The sequence below is a fragment of the Balaenoptera physalus genome (genome assembly GCF_965194825.1).
Source record: "Balaenoptera physalus genome assembly, chromosome: 3".
Taxonomy (NCBI): Eukaryota; Metazoa; Chordata; class Mammalia; order Artiodactyla; family Balaenopteridae; genus Balaenoptera; species Balaenoptera physalus.
This window is the reverse complement of record NC_138890.1, coordinates 716,697-736,061: the sequence shown is the minus strand read 5'-3', so window position 1 is coordinate 736,061 and position 19,365 is coordinate 716,697. Positions and strand designations below refer to the sequence as shown.

The 19,365-nt window shown below is 65.3% G+C and overlaps 1 protein-coding gene across 6 annotated transcripts; it reads right to left on the bottom strand.

Moving 5' to 3' along the window:
* Positions 1–273: 273 nt before the first annotated feature.
* STK11 (serine/threonine kinase 11) lies at positions 274–18,399 on the bottom strand. 6 transcript variants are annotated; one of them, XM_082453147.1, is made up of 10 exons: positions 17,345–18,355; positions 9,410–9,493; positions 8,513–8,602; positions 7,651–7,783; positions 7,414–7,550; positions 6,532–6,659; positions 4,256–4,313; positions 3,840–4,033; positions 1,642–1,855; positions 274–815 (listed from the first exon to the last, which is right to left on the bottom strand). In XM_082453147.1, exons 1-10 carry the CDS (start codon positions 17,632–17,634, stop codon positions 593–595), a joined length of 1,551 nt encoding a protein of 516 aa, XP_082309273.1. In that variant the 5' UTR covers positions 17,635–18,355; the 3' UTR covers positions 274–592. The 6 variants fall into 6 exon arrangements, with proteins under 6 accessions (XP_082309273.1, XP_082309275.1, XP_082309272.1 ...); XM_082453149.1 differs by having other exon boundaries at positions 676–815; positions 1,642–1,860; positions 17,345–18,340; XM_082453146.1 differs by lacking the exon at positions 274–815 and adding an exon at positions 822–1,261 and having other exon boundaries at positions 17,345–18,397.
* Between the last annotated feature and the right edge of the window lie 966 nt (positions 18,400–19,365).

The window sequence follows — 19,365 nt, the reverse complement described above, 5'->3', positions numbered from 1 at the left end:
CCCGGGCTGAGCAGAGGGGCCTGTGGAGGTCTGGGGAGGCCGGTTCACCAGAGAGCACAGAGATCCAGCATGGCCAGAGGCAGACACGCGTGGGAGGCCCACGTCTCCACCCGGCACCACCAGCAAGACCTGCAGACCCGGGCCAGCCCCTCCACTGCGGGGTCCGGAAAGGGCCCCAGGCTCAGGCTCAGGCTCAGACTCAGACCCCCACCCCCGCCACCTGACAGCACATCCTGCCACCCACAGTTCCCAAACATCCCTCACAACCACAGCTCAAATCCACCTGTTTTATTTTTTCTTAAAAAAGAAGAAGAAAAAAAACCCAACCAAACAATGAAAACAAGGCAGCCGCCGGGCTCCCCTGGGCACTGGGCATGCATCGCGGTCGACAGGTCCGCTTGTCTTGCCCATCCCGCTGCGGCTGTGGTTGGTGGGAACACATCACCAGGTGTGGGAGGCGCTAATGAGCGGCAGAGTAAAAAGAGGGGTTGGGGCGGGCGAGAACCAGTAGTCTCAACGTAAAGTGCATGGCGAGGGCTGGCGTGGGGCCGCGCCGGGCCCTCTCCCTCCTCCCCCGGCCGGGGGAAGGGGCTCAGCACAGGATTGCAGTCAGCAGGAGGTCGTGTCCACCAGCCACCAGGGGAGGGCGGACCCCAGTCCCTGCTGTCCCCCAACCACAGCCCTCCAGGCCCCTCCGGCTTCCGGAGGGGCGGTCAGCACGAAGGGTGCAGCGGCGGCCTTCCTGGGCAGTGGGCGGCAGGCCAGCAGTCGGCGGGAAGACTGAGCAGGACCTGGCCGGGGCTCCTGGAGACAGGCTGAGACCAGAACAGAAGGTGGATCACTTCTGGGTCAACGCAAGGCCCTGCATCCCAGGAAGCAGGCCTGCCCTGGGGCCGCCCAGAGGGTGGGGAAACTGAGGCCTGGTCACGCCTCAGTGATGTCAGATGCCTCAGGAGGCCAGGGAGGGCTGTGCTGCCTCAAGGGGCCACCCCGGGAATCGCTGGCCACCTGGTGGGATTAAGCACGGCTCTTCTGCCACGGAACCGGGCCTCCCTCCAAAGAGTTCCTACCCCACCTGGCTGGTTCTGATGCTGGCAAATTCTTTGGGGGGCGTTTCAGGGGCAGTTCCCTGGGAGAGGGGACATGGCTGGACAGGGGCTGTAACCTCAGGCCCCTACCCCACTGCTCACATCCTGAGCAGGCGATGGGGTCTCCAGTGCCTCTGGGGCCCAGTCGCCCTTTGTGGACTGGGTGGTCAGGGCTGGGAGGAGGAAGCAGGGAGGGGAGATGACGGCCTCTGTCAGAGCCCAGCCCCTCCTAGCCTGCTCACCTCACCCTCCCAACCCCCCACCCCCCAGCCTCGTCTGACGCCAGCATCGCCCTGTCGCAGAAGCAGCCTGGGTGGGGTGGGGGTGAGCCCCGCAGGTCTGCAAGACAGGCTGCCGGCTTAGGGGCCCTGCTCCTGCACACGCCGCCCCCTGACCCCAGTGCATGGCCAATGCCCTGATGAAAGTGACCTCCTGCACCTCCAACCCAGACCCTGGGGGTGACAGGCACAGGCCATGACGGTGACACCAGCCAAGCAGGGCAGTGCCCATGGCACGCCCCCAACCCATTCCTCCGGTCCCCACCACATCCCACCTGCAGGCGGCCACCCTCACTGCTGCTTGCAGGCCGACAGCCGGCGGATCTTGCTGCTGGCCGAGCAGGCCTTGCGGGCGGGGTTGGAGGCGGCGCTGGCCCGGCGCTCCGCCCTCGACCTGGCGCTCAGCTGGGCTGACTCGGTGCCATTCACACACATGGCTTTGTGCGGGCCCCGGCTGTGTGTGCTCCGCCCGGCCTCCTCCTCCGGGACCTGTCCTAGGAGGGAGAAGGCAAACGTGTGCTGACTGGGGGTCCACGACCAACACGTCCCCAGTGCCCCGCCTGCCCGGGCCCAGGGCACCTCCACCACCTGTCCCACCCGGTCCTGCCAATGGGGCCCTAATCCAGGGAGCGGCGGGGCTGGCCTTCGAGTCGGCCGGGGCAGGGCCCGGCCTATGCTCACCTGCCTGTTCAGGTGTGAGCGGAGCCCTGCACTCAGGTGGGTGGGAACACGGTGGACACCAGGGACCTGGGGCCCGAGCCTCGGCTCTCTCACCTGTGCGATGGCCAGACCTCGCTGGGCCCCGTGGGACTCGGAGGGGCTGGGCTCGGGCCGGGTGTCCGGACTCGCCGTCTCTCCCACAAGAGCCCGCCCCGGCTCTCCACGCCGGGCACAAACGGAGAGGCCGTCACAGGTGCCTGCCATGCCCCGGCCCCAACCGTGTGGGCTGTCAGCCCTCACCGGGTCCCGGGGCCACTGGCCCGGGGCCGCCCGCCCCACCGTGTGCCCGCTGAGGCGTGGGGGGAGGGAAGGGTGCGGGGAGCCCGTGCTGCCCGCGGCGCACCCCCCTCCCATGGACGTCAGCAGGAAACCCCTCAGCTGCCTCAAATCCATCTCCTCCATACACGGAGCCCCGTGTCTGCCAATGGCGTCACGTGCCTGACTCGGCCTCCGGACCTAGCCGGGAGGCACCGGCCCATGACCGGGAAGTGTCTCAGGTCAGAACCCAGAGCGTGGGGTGGGGGCAGTGTCAGGTGTCTGCTCTGATGGGGGAGGGGGGCTGCAGGGGCGCTGAGCACCGAAACTCTGTGCAGATCACCTGGGGCCCAGCCTCCGGCACAGTGACCACAGTCAGAGGGCGGCTGGAGGGCACGGGATCTGCCCCACATGCCCTCAAGGCACTGGGGCCACTGGCCCCGACCAACCAACACCCGGCCCAAGGCCCAGCACCAGCCCTCAGGGTGGATGGCAGGACCAGGGACAGACCAGGGGCCCAGGGGAGCAGCTGAGAGCCTCTGACCGTGACCACACAACAGGACCGGAACGGGAGGAGCCCCAATACGGCCCGCTGCCGGCCCACGGGCAGGTCAGCGAGAAGCAGCTGCCTGACCTCAGCACAGGACCGTCCGTCCCCACGTCTTGTGTGGCGGACGTTCCCAGGCCAGGGATCTGGCTCAGGCCCAGAGAGCCGCTCTTGAACAAGCCCTCCCCTACCGAGGCAAAGCAGTCCCAGGCCTCTGGAACAGGCCTGAAGAGACAGTGTGTGGTCAGTGCCTCTACAGCCGGCCGGCCAGCAAGGCTCACACCCAGGCACCTGTCCCAGGGCCCCAGTGCCTCTGAGAGGCAGGACACCTTGCTTCTATCCTGTGGAGGGGACGGAGGCTCCAGGAGGCCTGACTCAGGACTGGACCGTGGCCAGGGTTCCCAGAGCGGGGGCATCCCACCTGACCCCAGGACCCCATGGGGAACGGCTGCAGCCAGCTGCACCAGAGGCCTGAGTGTGCCCCCAGGAGAGTGGGACACGCGGACCCACCCTGGGGCTGCTCCCTGGAGGCCCCGCTGGCCACCCTGCACACGGGCTCTTTCTACGGTAAATGCCTAAGCCCTGGCCGGCGAGCCGGAAGGAAGCAAGCATGACCCGCACACGCTCAGCGGGGCAGACCTTTATGCGGGAGCCTGCAGAACCAGCCCCGGGACAGCACAGCACCGCGAGGCGGTGGGTGGAGCAGCGCTACACTAGGGCCCGGGCTCTGCCCGGAGCTCCTCGGCGGCCCTGGCCTCAGCTTCCTCTCCAGAAAGGTCTGAGCACTGGCTCTCCTGCGGGCCTCTCTCTCTAAGCCCTGCCTCAGACGCCTCCTCGCCACCTGGGGAAGAAGGCCACTCGTCAGCAGTGCGGCCGGTGCGGAGAGGGCCACCGGACCCTCGGGCCGGGGGCAGGGCCTCCCCGCTTCCCCCGCAACCCCCGGGGACTCACCGGGCACCGTGAAGTCCTGAGTGTAGATGATGTCGTCCTCGATGTCGAAGAGCTCGTCATCCGTGGCGTCGGCGCAGCCGTGCAGGTCCTCCAGGTAGGGCACCACCGTCATGCCGCGCCACCGGTCCTTGCAGTCCGCGCTCGGCGGGATGGGCACTGGCTCCTCGGCCGGCGGGTGCTTCTTCCGGAACCAGCTGCGGAAGCCGGCGGGTCAGGGCAGCCAGGGGCTTGCCTGGCTCCCCACGTGGGCCCACCCCCAATTCCTGCTGAGAACCACGCGGGGTGGGGGAGGGAGAAAGGGCCCAACGGGAGAGACTGAGCCAGCAAGACCCCCGTGGCCCCAACCTCCCCCTCCCCTGCCCCCACTCGCTCTTGCCACACGGGCCCCCAAGTCGGGGAGCCCTGCGGGGACTCACCTGTGCTGCCGGATCTGCTGTATGGAAAACCGCTTGGCCGGCTCGTATTCCAGCATCCCTGCCAGGGAGACCAGCGGTGGGTGCAGGGGCCAACACGGGCAGAGGGCCCTCCCCTGCCTGGGAGAGGTGGGGACGCCCGTGGGTGCCCGTACAGGGGAGGGGGTGGCGTGAGTGAGCAGAGCCCCCTCCCCCGCAGGCCTGGCCTCTGCAGCCGGGCGCCCAGCACGAGGGCAAAGATGCTAAGCCCGTAGCTGAACGGAGGCGGACGCAGTCGGGGCCGTCTCCCTGTCTCGACACGAGGGGCTGCCTGGCAGACACTGCAAAGCAAGGTCGGGAGGACCAAGACCAGAGAAGGCTGGGATGCAGGACGGACAGCCCACCCCAGTGACCCTGAACCTGTCCACACGCCCCAAGAAGACAAAGCACACGGCTCGCCCCTGCTGGTGCCCGCCCGGCTCTGGACAGCAAAGCCTGTGACTGGCCATTCTAGCCAGGACACCAAAGCCCCCTGAGGCGGCGGCAGGAGAACCGGAGGCCTCAAGAGTGACACACTGTACGTAGACACTGGTGTGAGGGCCTTTTGCCTGGCATCCGGACACTCAAAAGGGTCAAGGCTGACCTGCAGGCTGTGCTGGGCTGGCCCGAGGCAGCAAAGGGCGGCACTCCCCCCCCAGGGCTGCAGGGGGCCCAGGGCCCGAGGTCCCCAGCCCCCACCATGCTCAAGTGCCCACCCCCTTCCCCACGGGAGGACCGAGCGTGACGCAGAGAGGGGGATGGGGGCGGCAGGGCTCTGCACACCACCTCTTGGAGGTGCCTTTGTTCTCAGGAAATGAGAGGCCATTTCAGAAGCTGGGGCTCAGAGAGCTGAGTATCTGAGTGGTGTGGGAGAGGAGGAAAGGTCACGGTCGCGGCCTCGCTGCAGGAGGGCAGGGCCAGGGCGGTGTTCCAGAGACTCACAGGGGAGGCGGCCCAACAGCCCAGCGGCCGGGAGGAGCCTCCATGCAGAGTGCAGTGCAAAGGCCCCGAGGCAGGCCTGGGCGGACGAAGCGAGGATGGGACACCCTGCCTGGATCTGGGGACAGGGACACGGGTGCTCTCTGCCATCTCGTCGGCCCCACTTGGGACTGTTTTGAGCGCTTATGAGAGTGAGGGTGGCAACAGATCATCATCTGTGTCACCGGAACAAAGAAAGCTCCGTACAGAGGAAACTCTGACCCACCAGCCCCTGGCGAGGGAAGGAGAGTCTGGAACACCAGCTCACCGCCTGCAACGGCCCTCGGCCCTCAGTGCAGCTGGTGGAGGCCAGGGGGCACGGTCCAGGCACCCCTAAGGACGGGGCCCACAAACTGCTAAGGAGAGCTCAGGTGGGGAGGGCCGGGACTGAGCCAGCTGGGCCGCTGCCTCCTGCTTGCTGGCTCCTCCCACGTTCCAAGAAGACCCCAGGCAGGCGGTGTGCCCAGCCCTCTGAGGGTCCTGGGGCAGCTGGCAATGCAGGCCTGGACTGGCGGGGGGGGAGGTGGGGGCCGGGGCCGTAGAGCACTGGGAACGCAACTGCCCAGCTTCATTTCACCTTCACTAACAAACCAAAGAACCGGCGAGACTCAGTCATCAGAAAGCTCAGGAGCCACGCAGGACTGTGAAGATCCTCTTGGCTGTGCATCACACGAAGGCCGGGCACTGACCCAGCGTTCAGCACAAGCCGAGTGTCAGGTCAGTTACACAGAGCCCAGGGACTGTGGGCAGGGAACCTAGGACGGTGCCGGTCAAACAGGGCGATACCCTGGATGTGCTGCGTCATCAAAACTAACTTCGGCCAAGCCCCAGGATGCTGGTGTGGCTCCCGCCCATCCACACCTAGACACGCCCCTGCGGTGCACAGACAGCGCCACCTGCTGTACAGCCTGGGAACTGCAGCAGGAAGAGCACCCCCCCCCACCCCCACCCCCCCCGCAGGAGACCCCCACTCAGCAGGCGGACCGGGGTCCCCGCTGCTACTTCACTGTAGGGATGGGGGATCAGAACAGGGTGGAACGAAGGTCCAGGGCAGGCAGTGGAGCCCAGAGGAGCCAACGGCCCCTTGCAGGCGCCCCTGCGCCCGCTGCTCTCCACACCCGACTAGGCTCTGCACCACCCCGCCCCGCCCCGCGTCGGGGAACTGCACAGAGAAGAGCCGGCTCCCGCGGGGCCAGCGGGCCATGGGAATCCCACGGGGGCCCCAGTACCCGCCGCCAGCCCACCCACCCCCGCAACCCAGCCTCCTGCCTCGAGGGCCTCACCTTTGAGCAGGTCTGAGAGTGGGGGGCCGCAATCCCCCGGGATGGTGTAGTCCCCCTTCCCGATGTTCTCAAACAGCTTGTAGATGTTGTCTCCCTCGAACGGGTACAGGCCTGTCGTGATGTTGTAGCTGCGGCCCCGGGAAGGACAGACCAGTCAGGAGGGCCTGCCTCGCGCCCCAGCCTGGAGCCAGCCTGGTCCCGAGCCTTAACCACCCCCACCTGCGGGGACTTGGACTTGGTGAGGAGAATGTTCTGGAACACATGGTGGTGGCGGCTCACTAGGAAGATACGGAAAGCCACCGGATGGTACACTCTGACACGGTGGGTCAAGGGTACACGAGTCAGCTCTCAGTAACACGAAACAGGACACCCACGCCAGCGGCTGCGCGCACAGGGGGCTGCAGCGTGAACTCGCCTCGGGCAGGAGAGGCTTCCAGAGAACACAGGCCCACTCGGTGCCGCCTGAGCTCACGGAGGAACAGACGACCACGTGGCGGCGTCTGGGTGGGGGGTACGCAGCGGTGGGCCGAGCATTGCCGGCGACTCGTGGTGTCTGAGAATTCTCAGCCCCAGGGGTCAGGACAGAAACACCCGCCCAACAGCGACTGTGGCCGGTGTGGGAAGCAGCGCAGGTGGAGACCAGCACAAGCCCAAGGTGGGCGGGGGCCAGGAGGACGGCCGGTCCCAGTGCCTGTCCCCCCACCCATGGGGGCTCCTGACCCCGGCTCCGTGGCCTCCACAGACTCTGGGGGGCGGCAGCAGCTGGGAGACCTGTCAGGAGGGGCAGGTCATGGAAGCCTGGAGCCCAGATGGGGTACCTGGGGCTGGGGGGGGTGAGGGAAGACCCCTGGGGTGGACGGACCCAGACCCAGGGGCACTTACAGCGTGACCCCAGCTGACCAGATGTCCACCTTGAAGCCAGAGAAGGTGTCCAGGCCGTTGGCGATCTCGGGCGGCTGGAATGCGGGGGAACCCTGGCTCGTCCGGCACGTGTCGTCCTCGGCAAACGGGTGCAGGGCCTGTAGCAGCACCAGACAGCCCTCAGGGAGCGGCCCTCGGTGGGCGGGGACCCCACCCTGCGTCCCCACCCTGGGTCTGGCTTGGGGGCGGGGCACCTGCCTCGGCCACACCGAGGTCGGAGATCTTGAGTGTGCCACCCGTGGTGAGCAGCAGGTTGCCGGGCTTGATGTCCTTGTGCACGATGCCCTGGCTGTGCAGGTACTCCAGGCCGTCCACCAGCTGGCAGAAGTACCTGCAGGGCACAGCCTCTGTGAGCCACCGCACCAAGGGGCGCAGCCCCACCTGTCGGGAACCTCAGCTGCCTAGAACGGCTGCCTGCAGCAACCCAGCGGGACCAAGGATGGGAGGCCGAGGCTCAGGGGCCGTCGGCGCCGGGCGGCCCATCAGGGAACCAGAGGGCCAGTGGCCGGGCCGAGCCACTCCTGGGCCCCCCCGCTGCAGTAGCTCCCACCAGGGGCACCTGCCCCAGCTGCCCCCCCCAGCCCGGGCAGCCCAGGGCCCCTGCTATCATCCCAACCTCTGTGGCCTGGACACAGCCCTGCTGCACCCCCCCGGTCCCCCCTGGGGCCAGGGACCCAGGCCAACCCACTGACCCCGTTCCCCTCACGCCACAGGCCAGCTGGTCCTACAGCAACTGGGTGTTAGGGGTTGACTGCCCAGGAGAACTAGCCAGCCGGGGCAGTACAGGCCGCTGTCAGCAGCTTCCCAAGCACAGGAGGCCCCAAAGCCTCGGTGGTGGCCACAGTGGGGCAGGGAGGTGCGCAGAGAGGAGCTTGTGGGGCTGCCAGGGCGTCCACAGCAGGTGGGCTGCGGGACTGCAAACTGAGCCCCAAAGCCCTGAGTTTTGAAACACACTTGAGCTTTCGTTTCACTAATGATCAGAATTAAGTTGTTCGAACGCTTGGGCCCGTGAGTGACCGGGCGGGGGCGGAGGGGGCAGCAGTGGGGCCCGCAAGCTCACCCGTGGGCCTGGCACACGGGGAAGCGCTTCTCGGGCACGCTGTCCAGCATCTCCTGCATGCCGCACACGCAGTACTCCATCACCATATACGTGCAGCAGCGGCAGTGCTAAGGAAAGCACGCTCAGCCAAGACCCCGCCCCGGACGGGCCATCCCCAGGGAACAGACAGATGCTAGGGGGCGAAGGCTGCACTAGTACAGTGAGCTGGAGACCCCAGAGGGATCACAGGTGCTGCAGGAAGCCCCCCGGTCGTTCCACACCCCAAGGAGGAGCGCAAGCCCCAGCCCTGGCCCCCAAAGGAGCGAGGGAGGGGCGTGTGGGCCCTGGGGAGAGAAGGCCTGAGCAGGGGTGGGAGGCCAGGGAGAGACAAGGGCAGCACAGGGGTGAGGCTGCAGAGCAGGGACGGGGGGCCCAGGGCCAGGCTGGAGCCCCCCGGCCGCATCTCCACCGTGGAGGGGCAGCCCTGCGACTAGGACGGAGGACCCCCGTCGCGCTGCGTCCAGCGAGGCAGTGACAGGCCCTCTGCGACACAGGCCCCTCAGCAGGCCCCCGGGCCCCTAGACCCTGCTTCTCGGAGCTGCGGCCCAGGAGTAAAGGGCGAAGGCCGAGGACACTGCCAGCACACCGCTACCGCAGCGACACACTCCCCATCCGGTCCGGCACGCATCCGCCACAGGCCAGGGCGCACAGCCCCCCAAACAGAAGCCAGGAAAGCGTCCCCGCTCCAGGGACCAGGCTGACAGCAGGGCCCCAGCTCCGCACGAGAACAGGAGGTCTAAGCGGAGAACCAGCCCGCATCCTGTGGCGCCCCCCGTGGGCACTCGCTGGAGAGGGGCCCCGGCCCCGAGGTCGGCGGCGCTCAGGGAACACCTGGCACCCCGAGCCCCAAAAGGATATATCTTCTGCTTCTCCTCGTTGTACAGCACGTCCACCAGCTGGATGACGTTTTTGTGCCGTAACCTCCTCAGCAGCTGGATTTCCCTGAAGACAGAGGACGGAGGCGTCAGCCAAGCCCCACGGCCTGGCAGTGCCACCGGCCCCCAGGAACCGTGCAGAGGGCAGCACCAGAGTGAGCAGCTCCGCACAGGGGCAGCTAGTCCTGGGCACGTGCCCGAGCCCAGCAACACGACCAGGCCCCGTCCCCGCATTTTAACTGAAGATTCACAGAGACCACAGCGAAGACCGCGCGGGGACAGCAGGAGAGCACGCGGGAGTTGGGGCTCCAGCCAGGTCCCCGCATCCCCCCACCCCCTCCTCCCTCTGGGACTGAAGCCCAGGCTCCCCTCCGCTGCCAGGGCGGCTCCACGAGGACTCCCTGCAGGAGGCGGGGCGGGCAGCTCCACAGAAGGTTGAACAGTCACCAACTGACCCAGCACCTCCAATCAGGGCACGTGCCCGGGAGGACCGAGAGCACGGCGACCCGGTCACACGTGCTCACGGCGGCACCGTCCACGGGAGCCCAAGGGCAGATACAACTCCAGTGTCCCTCCACACACGGGAACACCACTCAGCCGAGCGAAGGCAGAAGCCCTGACACTCGCTACAACGTGGATGGACCCTGAGAACACGATGCTCAGTGAGAGAAACAGACACAGAAAGACACACGGTGTGTGACTCCATTGATGGGAAACGTCCAGAACAGGCCAGTCCACAGACAGAGAGTGCGTTCCTGGTTGTCAGGGACTGGGGATGGAATGGGGTGACTGCTGATGGGGACGGGACTTCCTTTTGGGGTAATGGAATGTTCTGAAACTAGACAAAGATGAGAGTTGACATGAAGATACTAAACGTCACCGAATTGCATGGTATGTGAATAATACGTCAATAAAGATTTTTTAAAGTTCTCACTGGGAAGCCCAAGCATGAAACACAAGACCAGCCAGGCAGGTGAGGGGTCCCCAACCTCACGAGACCCGAGTCGCACGCCTCTCACTGTCCATGAAGAGGTCGCCTATTCCAGGAAGCCGTTCCTGACCACACCCCACCCTCGCACACCAGCGCGGATCCTGTGCCCTCGACACCACCCGCCCTCCCCAGCGTAGGTCCTCCTCCCATGCAGATTCCCCAGCCCGGCACTCATGCAGGGAGGGTGCCCCGGAAACAGCAATTGTGTGTAGCGCCCACTCCCCAGACCCATAGCACAGGAGGCCACCGACTTGCTGGAGGAAACACAGCTTTACAGCTGCTTCCCGTGAGCTCACTGCCTGCCTGCCCCCCACCCCACTCCCACCCTCACCAGAGGGTTGCGGGGCACAGCAGTAACTCTGCCCTCGTTCCCCCCATCATTCCGCGCTTATCCCTAACCACCTGACCTCTGAGGTCTGGGACGCTGCACACATTTCAATCCACACCTGAGTGGGAGGGAGGGGAGGAGACTCACAGACGTTGGGGTCACCCTGGTTTACACCGCCTGACCTTTGGGATTTATCCTGGTGTCCAGTGTGAGCAGGGATCACACTCAATTTTCCCCCCGATAAATGATACACAGTAGCTCCGCCTCAGCTCTGTGACGTCAGGGCGTCCTGGGCTCTGTGGGGTGTGGAGCAGCATCCCTGACCTCCACACCTTTGATGCCAGGAGCCCCCCTCCCTCATCGTGACAACCACAGATGTCCCCAGGTATCGCCAGGCGTCCCTGGGGGCAAGACGGCCCAGGTGAGAGTCCTGCTGTAAAGGATCAGGAACGTCCTGGGGTGTGGGGAGCAGACCCTGAACCTTTCCAGCTCGGGCCCCAGTGCTGGTCCCCCAGATCCCACTCACTCACTCAGTCCTGCAACAGACGGGCCTTATCAGGCCCCTGTGGGTCAGGCCCCGGGCAGGTGGGTGCCCTGTCCGTGGGGGCTTGGGTGCCCCTCTGACGCTCCAGGTCCACCACCACTTGTCAGGGAGCGGCCCTGTGCCCCCAGGCATCCCTCCCCCTCTCGCCCAGATCACCCCACAGCTCTGACTCCCGGCCTTGCTTGCTGCCAGCTCTCCGGGACCAGAGCTCGGCTCTGGTGACTCAAGGACCCTCCCCCGCAGGCAAGTCCCCTCCCTTTCTATCTGACAGTCGAGGACTGGTGGCCTCCCCGGGCCGCACCGCACAGCAGCCTTTGTCATGACAGTGGTGACCAGGCCTTTGGGGTCCCTGCCAGGACTGAGTACAGCACTCCTCCTCGCAGGGGTCCCAGGGGCAGGGGTCCCAGGGGCAGGTGCAGAGCCGGCTCCCCTCAGAGACCAGCGTTTAGCACCTGCCGTCCACCCAGCCAGCCAAGTAACCGCTGAGCTACCTAGCCAGAGCCGCCATGGGGTCTGCGGCCCAGAGAGGAAGGGTGTCACGTGGGGGGCAAGCTGTCGCGAGCTGCAAGCTGGGGGGGCTGAGGGAGGGCCCAGCGCAGACTCTGACCCCGTGCCAGCCTCCCCTGGAAGCTGGCTCCAGGCACTCTCCCTCTCCTCTCCATCCAGAGGCGCTACAGGGGCTAACTAAACCGCACGTGTGGACACCAGGAGGCCCTTCGTACCTGGAGCCAACGCGTGGCCACCACCTGGAGCGCTTACAGCCAGGCTTCAAGCAGCGTCTGCCGATCCGAGTGTGAGAACCCGCCTGAACGCAGACACAGGCTGCCAACAACACGTGTGGCAGCTCCGGGAGGGGGGCCCGCGGCTAGTCCAGGGGCCCCGGGGAGCTCACCCCAGGCCTTCCAAGGCGAGGACAAACCCCACGGCTCTGCCTTCTGTGCCGTGAGATACCTGGGCCTGGAACCATCTTCCGGGCTGCGCCTCTCCATCCGCCCACTGCCTTTGGGGCAAACTTCTGTGCGGGAGGAGGCTGACGGCAGCACCCTTCCCTCCACAATTAAACAGCTCACCCCCTACTCCAACGCCAACAAAGCCAGCCCTGAAGGGAGGTCCCTGCGCTGTGGGTGCGTCGAGCGCTCATGAGGTCAGTTAAATGTGATGGAAACCTCCTGGAGAAAAACGGGTAAGTCCCATTATGGATATCAGGTAAGTGGCTACAGTGTCCAGCTCCTCTGAGAGGAGAACCTCGCCCACAGGCGGCATGGAGATGCGCGCTCCAAGCGGGTAAAAGGGGCGTGCAGGAGGACCCCCGAGACATTCACTGCAGAGACCGGGCCGGGGAGGGGCTGCTACACCTTCTCTGAGTTCTCCGTCTCCTACAAGGCACACTACTGACCGGAAAAAAAGAAAAATAGTATTTAAAGAAAGAGGAAAAGCCAGGCGCTCAGCCAGGATGCAGGAAGTAAAGTGACAGGAAGCCGAGCCTTCCGGCCCAGCCGCAGCTGCTCAGGGCGGGTGTCACAGGGACCTGCCCACAGTGCCACCCGAGCAGAGCGGACTGCTGGGGACGGACTCGCTGACTACCCACGAGGGAAACAGAAGAGCCCCTGGAGCTCACAGAGGAATGGAAAGGAGCTGCCACCACAGTGGCCCATCCCAGAGCCGCCGGGGACGCACCCACCTCACTCCCTCCAGACGGTGATGGGGACAGGGACGGGTCCACAGAGAGCAGGGGAGGGGACGATGGCAGCTCTGGACGAGGGACACTGAGCAAGACCCCCCTCACCCCTTGGCCTCTCTGCTGATGCTTCTAATCATATGGCAAGAGGCCATCGGGGATCCGGGAGAGAGACTAAAATGAGGAGAAATTCACCAAAAGTGAAGTTCAACACAAACACTCGCTCACGCAGCTTCCCAGAAACACAATTCCTAACAGGCACCAAGTGGGGACAACCCGAATGTCCACTGAAGGGTTAATGGATACACCACGTCCCTCCACACCCAGGAACATCACCTGAAAAGGGGTGAAGCACTGACACTCGCTACCACGCGGATGGACCTTGAAAACAGGCTGCTCAGTGAGAGAAGCCAGACACAGAAGGACACACGGTGTGTGATTCCACTGATGGGAAACGTCCAAAACAGGCAGATCCATAGAGACAGGGAGTGGGTTCCTGGTTGTCAGGGGCTGGGGGAGTGAATGCTGATGGGGGCGGGGTTCCTGTTGAGGGGATGGGATGTCCTGGAATTAGAGGTTATGGTTGCACACTCTGTGAAAATACTAAATGACACTGAGTTACCCGCTAATAGTTGAATTTTATGTCACGTTAAATTATGTCTCATTAAAGCCGTTAAAAGAACAAATTGCCGTGCAGCGTGAGGTCAACATGGGATAAAGGGCAACTTTGCTGTGATTCCCAAAACACTCCTGAGTGAGGAGCCAGTGTCCCCACCCACCCCCTGCGCCCCGGCCTGGGGTGTATCCCAACGGCCCCCGAGCTCCCACTGCATCTCACAGTCACCCCCTTGGCCAGGGAAGGACCAGACAGGGAGGCCACGAGGACGTTCAGTGTGGGGCGCCTCAGTGGACCAGCCATGCCCTATCGCTGCCAGCCTGGCCTCACGGAAGAATCCTTCCCACTGGGGGGCGGGGGGCAGGTGCCCCAGCAGATGCCAGGACCTGGCAGAAGCCACTCAGGACGGGAACGAAGGCCAGCAAAGTCCAGGCTCTGCTGCACGCGCTAAAATCCCAACCACTCACCCCCCAGGTTCAAGTACCTGCCAGTCACCGCTGGCCCGGCCGAGGGAGGCCCAGCCTAGAGACTGGCGCCGGCCTGCTGGGCCCCAGCCACACGGGCAGGGACGCCGATGAAGAAGGAGGCTGGCAGGGCCCTGACCCGCCCAGTGCCGGCCCCGCACGGCTCACCAAGCACCTGCACCCCGCATACACTGGGTACAGACCCCGACCTGCCCTCACACAGACGGGCTGTGGGGCACACAGACTGCCCCGGCCGCTGTACACTTGTAAACAGCTGTTGAAAACCCACAAAGAACAGTATCTTGGGACAGGTGAGAATCCCGTGAGAGGGGCCCATCTGCCACCTGCCCTCCCCGGGGGGTTGCGTCAGAGGGGCGTGTGCCCACCGTCTGTATGGGCGCGAAACCCCACGGCTGCCCCCGGCCAGGCAGGCCCCAGCGCGGCTTCTGCTGCCAACCAGGAAAGCAAGCAGGTACAGCTTACTGTTGAAAATGATCCTTAGGAGAGTTTAATTTTTCATTAAAAAGTGCTTGGATAGGTAATGAAAACATGCTAAAGAAAGGCTCAGAGAGAGTGTGGCAGAAGCATTCGTATTAAAACGATGAGTAATTTCTGTCTTACTTCTTGGTGGTTTTCGGAACTTTCATGTTTTACAGTAAGAGCAAATTAGTCTTTGTGAGCAAGACGGGGACAAGCACAGACCCACAGCAGCCCTCCCGGCAGGAGCCACAAGAGGGGAGGACCTCCTTTAACACAAAGTGTATCCTTTAAGGAAAAGCTTCCCATCCCAACTGGAGCTAGAGGACTCCTGAGGCTTGTCTGGAAAATTCTGGACGCTTCACTCCAAGAGAAGAGTCTGGAGTTGAGTTCATTAAGTCTCTCTAAGACAAAGGAGCCTTTTTTCCCTGCAGCCGCCTGGCAGCAAGGCTGACCCAGAAGCCTGGATCTCTGGGCCGGGGAGTGGACACCCAGCCCTTGCTTGAGCCCAGGGCCTCACCTCCTCTGGCCTCCAACCCGGGGCGCTCTGTCAGGACTCAGGACAAGGGAACAGGGTGCCTCCGAGCAGGGCACGCCCCCTCACAGCGCCCAAGGAAGGAGGCGCGGTGGGTTCTAACCCGCAGCCGCATACCCAGCAGGTCCTCACGCCACACGCTGCAGACGGCAGGCGGCCGCACGGGGCCAGCGCTGCCCTCCAAGGGGCCTCAGAGAGGTGAAGACCTACACGTCTAGGGCTAAGCTGGAGGAACCGGCCCAGGCCCTGCAGCTGTGACACCTCGTGTTGACTGCCAGGCCGGCTGTGGACCGCCAACCACTCTGCCTCCCAGGCCTCAGTTTCCCCTCCGGTTCTTCCGACGGACACTGTGTCTCCACAACTCCTGGGACCGTGGCTGACTGCTCTGGAAACGAGGTCTGGGAGCCAGTACGCTGCGACCCTCCAGTGGGGCGGCAGAGCGTGAGGGTACTCTTTGGGTGGTGAACAAACGTCCCCTAACTTGACCTTGAGCATGCGCATTTGCATGTGGGGAGGGCCTTTATTACGTGTACATCATGCTTTGGCAGAAGTGGGCGCTCGACACCTCCATCGCGTCTGCGAATGTTCTGGGACCCACTCAGCTCAGCTGCCCCCAGTCCACGCCCCTGGACGCATGCACTACCTGAAGCCCCAGGGATGGCCAGCAGGGTGGGCTTGGGCGACTCTAGCCAGACAGATCAGTTGGGGCTGGAAGCCAGCCTGGCCCCTTGGGGATGGACTCTGGGAACCCCTCCTACCTCGGGGTGCTACTCCCAAGAGGCTGGGGCCTGGGGTGCCATGGCAGCCCAGCATAAAGCACCGGCACCAGAACACCTCCATGGACCCAGGCTGACCTCAGGCGGAGGGAGGGTGCATCCAGGCTGCAAGAGCACAGCACCCTGTTCCCCGGACAGATCCAGGGATGAGGCCTAAGAGGAGCCAGGAGGACGAGGACCAGCCCTGGAGAGCGGAGGTGTGGGGGGGGGGGGGGGCTCAACCTGGAGCAGTGGCCAACTGGCATCCCGAGGGCCACATCTCCCCCACGTGCTTCTGCCTTAAAGAGAAAATGTGACTTAGAAGCAGGGAGTAGGAATCTGATCAGAGGCGTGGCCTCGCTTGGCCCACAGGAGGGCACCCGCTGTCCCCTGGCCTGTCTCCCCAGGACACCGGTGGCCCCTGCCCCACCCCCCACCCTGCAGGTAAGAGACGGGCACAGAGAACTGAACAACTGGCCCTGGGGCGCCCGGCCCCACCTTCGCCAGGGGTCCACAGCTGGGGCACTGACCACAGCCAATCAGGTCTCAGCACCCTGCTCCCCGACTTGACCACCCTAGGCATCCCAGAGCAGGCGAAAACAGCTGGGCAGCGCGCTGTCACACTGCGTGAGAGCAGGGGGGCCAGGAGGAGGGAATGAAAATGGATCTGGGAGCAGCACTCCCAGTACTGGCCAAGGTCACCAGCCAGTCCTGCTGCCGCCTGGCCCGTGAGATAAACCCCTCGGCTCGGGCAGGGCAGGGTCCCCCCAGGCAGCAGCGATAAGGAGGGGTGGCCCCTCCTGAAACCAGCAAGAGGGACGGAGGCAGGGCTCCCACCGTCCTGGCGGCGGGGGGGTGGGGTGGGGGGGTCTGCACACAGACCCCACCATCTCTGGGATGTCAGGAGGCAGACGGGCGCCTGAAAATATCCGTGTAAAAAGTTTGCGGGGACACAAGTTGATCCCCTTCTCAGGAGTCACCGGGACTGCGAGTCGCCAAAGTGTCCTGTGTCACATCCCAGGAAAGTGAGAAAGGGCGAAGTTCCCCCCTGCTGACTGATAAGCCGGTGCAAACAATTATTTTTGGCAACCGTACGGTCCCCCTCCAACAGGATAAACAAACCGCGTGTCCCCGGCCCTAGTAAGAGCCGCACGCTGCGCGGAAACCTGCCGGCGGCGGGCAGGCCCCTTTCGGAGCCCAGCTGCTCGCAGCCAAACCAACGCCGGTCCCTTCCGCCGGGCACCTCAACCCTCCGGACAGCTGGGAGGGCAAAGGGGGTGAGGGGCGCCCCCTTCCGAGGAGGGTTCCGCATCGGCCGAAAGCACAGGACGCCCAACCGCAACAAGCTAGCCTGACTTCACCAAAGTACCCTAGCGAATTGCCCACGACCTTCCCTCGCTGGTCGGCTCGGGTGCTTAAGGAGAGGACAGAAGGAAGAAAGCGAGAAATGGAGGGAGAAGAAAGGGAGGGAAGGAGGAAGGAGGGGGCCGCCCAGCGGGCCGCGCCCCCACCCAGGAAGCCCGCACTTACTTCTTTACGTTGGCTTCCCCGTTGGGGATCCTCCGCAACTTCTTCTTCTTGAGAATTTTGACGGCTCTCCGGCACAGCGTCTCCGAGTCCAGCACCTCCTTCACCTTGCCGTACGACCCCTCCCCCAGCAGGTCCCCCATCAGGTACTTGCCGATGAGCTTGGCCCGCTTGCGGCGGGGCTGGTAGATGACCTCGGTGGAGTCGATGCGGTGGATGAACGTGTCCATCCCCACCGACATCAGCTCGCCCTCTGTAAACATGCCCAGCTGCTGCGGGTCCGCCACCTCCATCCTAAACCCCAGGCCTCCGACTCCCGCCGGCGGTCCCTTATTCCCTTTTCTGAGCTTCGCGGTGTGCGGTTCTTCCGTTTGTCCCCCCCACAAAAAAAAATTCCCTTCTCCAAAAATAAAAGTCAACAAAATCTCAAAAAAAGGAAAAAAAGAGAGAGAAAAAAAAGAAAAACCCTTCTTGGAAAAGAAACGATTGTACTGAACGTGAGTTCAAGAAGCGCGCCTGGTCCAGAGCCCGGGCAACCGGGCGTGCGCAGCGTCCCAAGTTTGGGGGCCGCCCGGCCTCGCAGCTTCGAGGCGGGCCGGCGCGTCCACGGGGGCCCTCGAGAGGCCGGTGGGGCCGAGAAGTGCTAGGTCATCCTCCAGGGACTTTAGACCCTCGAACGAACACGGACGCGGCAGGGTCGAGTCTTCTCCGCGCCGTCCATTACTAGCGGCCCATGGCGCGCGCCGGGAGCCCCGCACAGGCCGGCCCCGGGGCCCCCAGAGCTGGGCAGGCGAGCTTAGCCGGGGGCCGGGCGCGCCGCTCGGGGGCGTCTCCCGCCGGCCTCGCCGTCCGGGGAGCCCGAGACGCCGGCAGGTGCGTGTCCTGAGCGCGCGGGGCACCTCCGTCCGGCCCGGCCGGCTCCCGCCAGCGCCGGGGCTGCCCGGGGCCCGCCGGCCGCAAGGAACAAGCCCCGTCCGAGCCGCCCACTGCCCGGGCGCCCGCACACCGGCCCGAGACCCCGAGCGGCCGCGCGGGCCCGGCGGGCGCCCCTCCCCAAACGGCAGCCCGCGCTCGCTCTCCGCCCGAACGCCGTCGGCCGCGGGCCGCGGGGCGCGCGGGGCTCCGGGCGGCCGAGGCGGCGCAGGCCGCAGGCCCCGGGCCGGGGTTCCGGAGGCCGCCGGAGCCCGGGCAGCGCGTCCCCCGCCGCGGCCGCCGCGCGCGTGGAGCAGGCGGGGCGGCGCGGGGACCCAGCCCATGCAAGGCGGCCGCACTGCCGGCCGGCGCCCGCCGCCGCTGCCGCCGCGCCCCGCCTCAGTCGCGGGGGCCTCGGGCCGCCTCCCGCTTCCGCGCCCGACACGCCGCCGCCATCTTGTTTACCTCCTCCCCCGCCCTGCGCCGCCGCGCCGCCGCACGCCCGCCGCGGGCCCGCCCCTCGCGGCACCGACGTGCACGCCCGTTGGCCGAGCCGGCCGGCCGCGCCCCCGCAGCGAGCCCCGCCGCCGCCGCCCATTGGGCCGTTTGGACCCAGGCGGGCGCCCGAGCTGGGATTGGCTCGAGCCCGGCCCCGCCCCAGGGGTGGATACTCCTTGCTCATTGGTCCGCGGGGGCGCCCGTCAAGGGGAGGGGGCGGGAAACAGGCGCGGGGAGGCGAGGCCTCGGCGCTGACCTGGGAGGGGTTGGGGGCTGGGGTCGGAGGTCGCGAGTGCCAACGGCGTCCTCGGAACCCGCGGGGTCGGAGCGCAGCCCTCGCGGCCGGGACGTGGCTCGGGGACCCTGGTGGGTGCCTGTCAGGGCCTCTCCCCCGAAACCCCGTTTGAGGCGAGGTCAAGGGTCAAAAAGTAGCCGAAAGTGGCCAATTCGAGGCAAAAAGCCTTTATTAAGGATCTGTCGGCCCAGATGGGGAGAGAAGTGCGCAGGGCGGAGTCGGCCCAAAGAAACTCACGGGCTAAAACTCAGAACCCAGCTGGGATTTTGCCAGCAAAGTGCTTTGGATGAAAAACAGAGTTGGCAAAACACTACGGCTT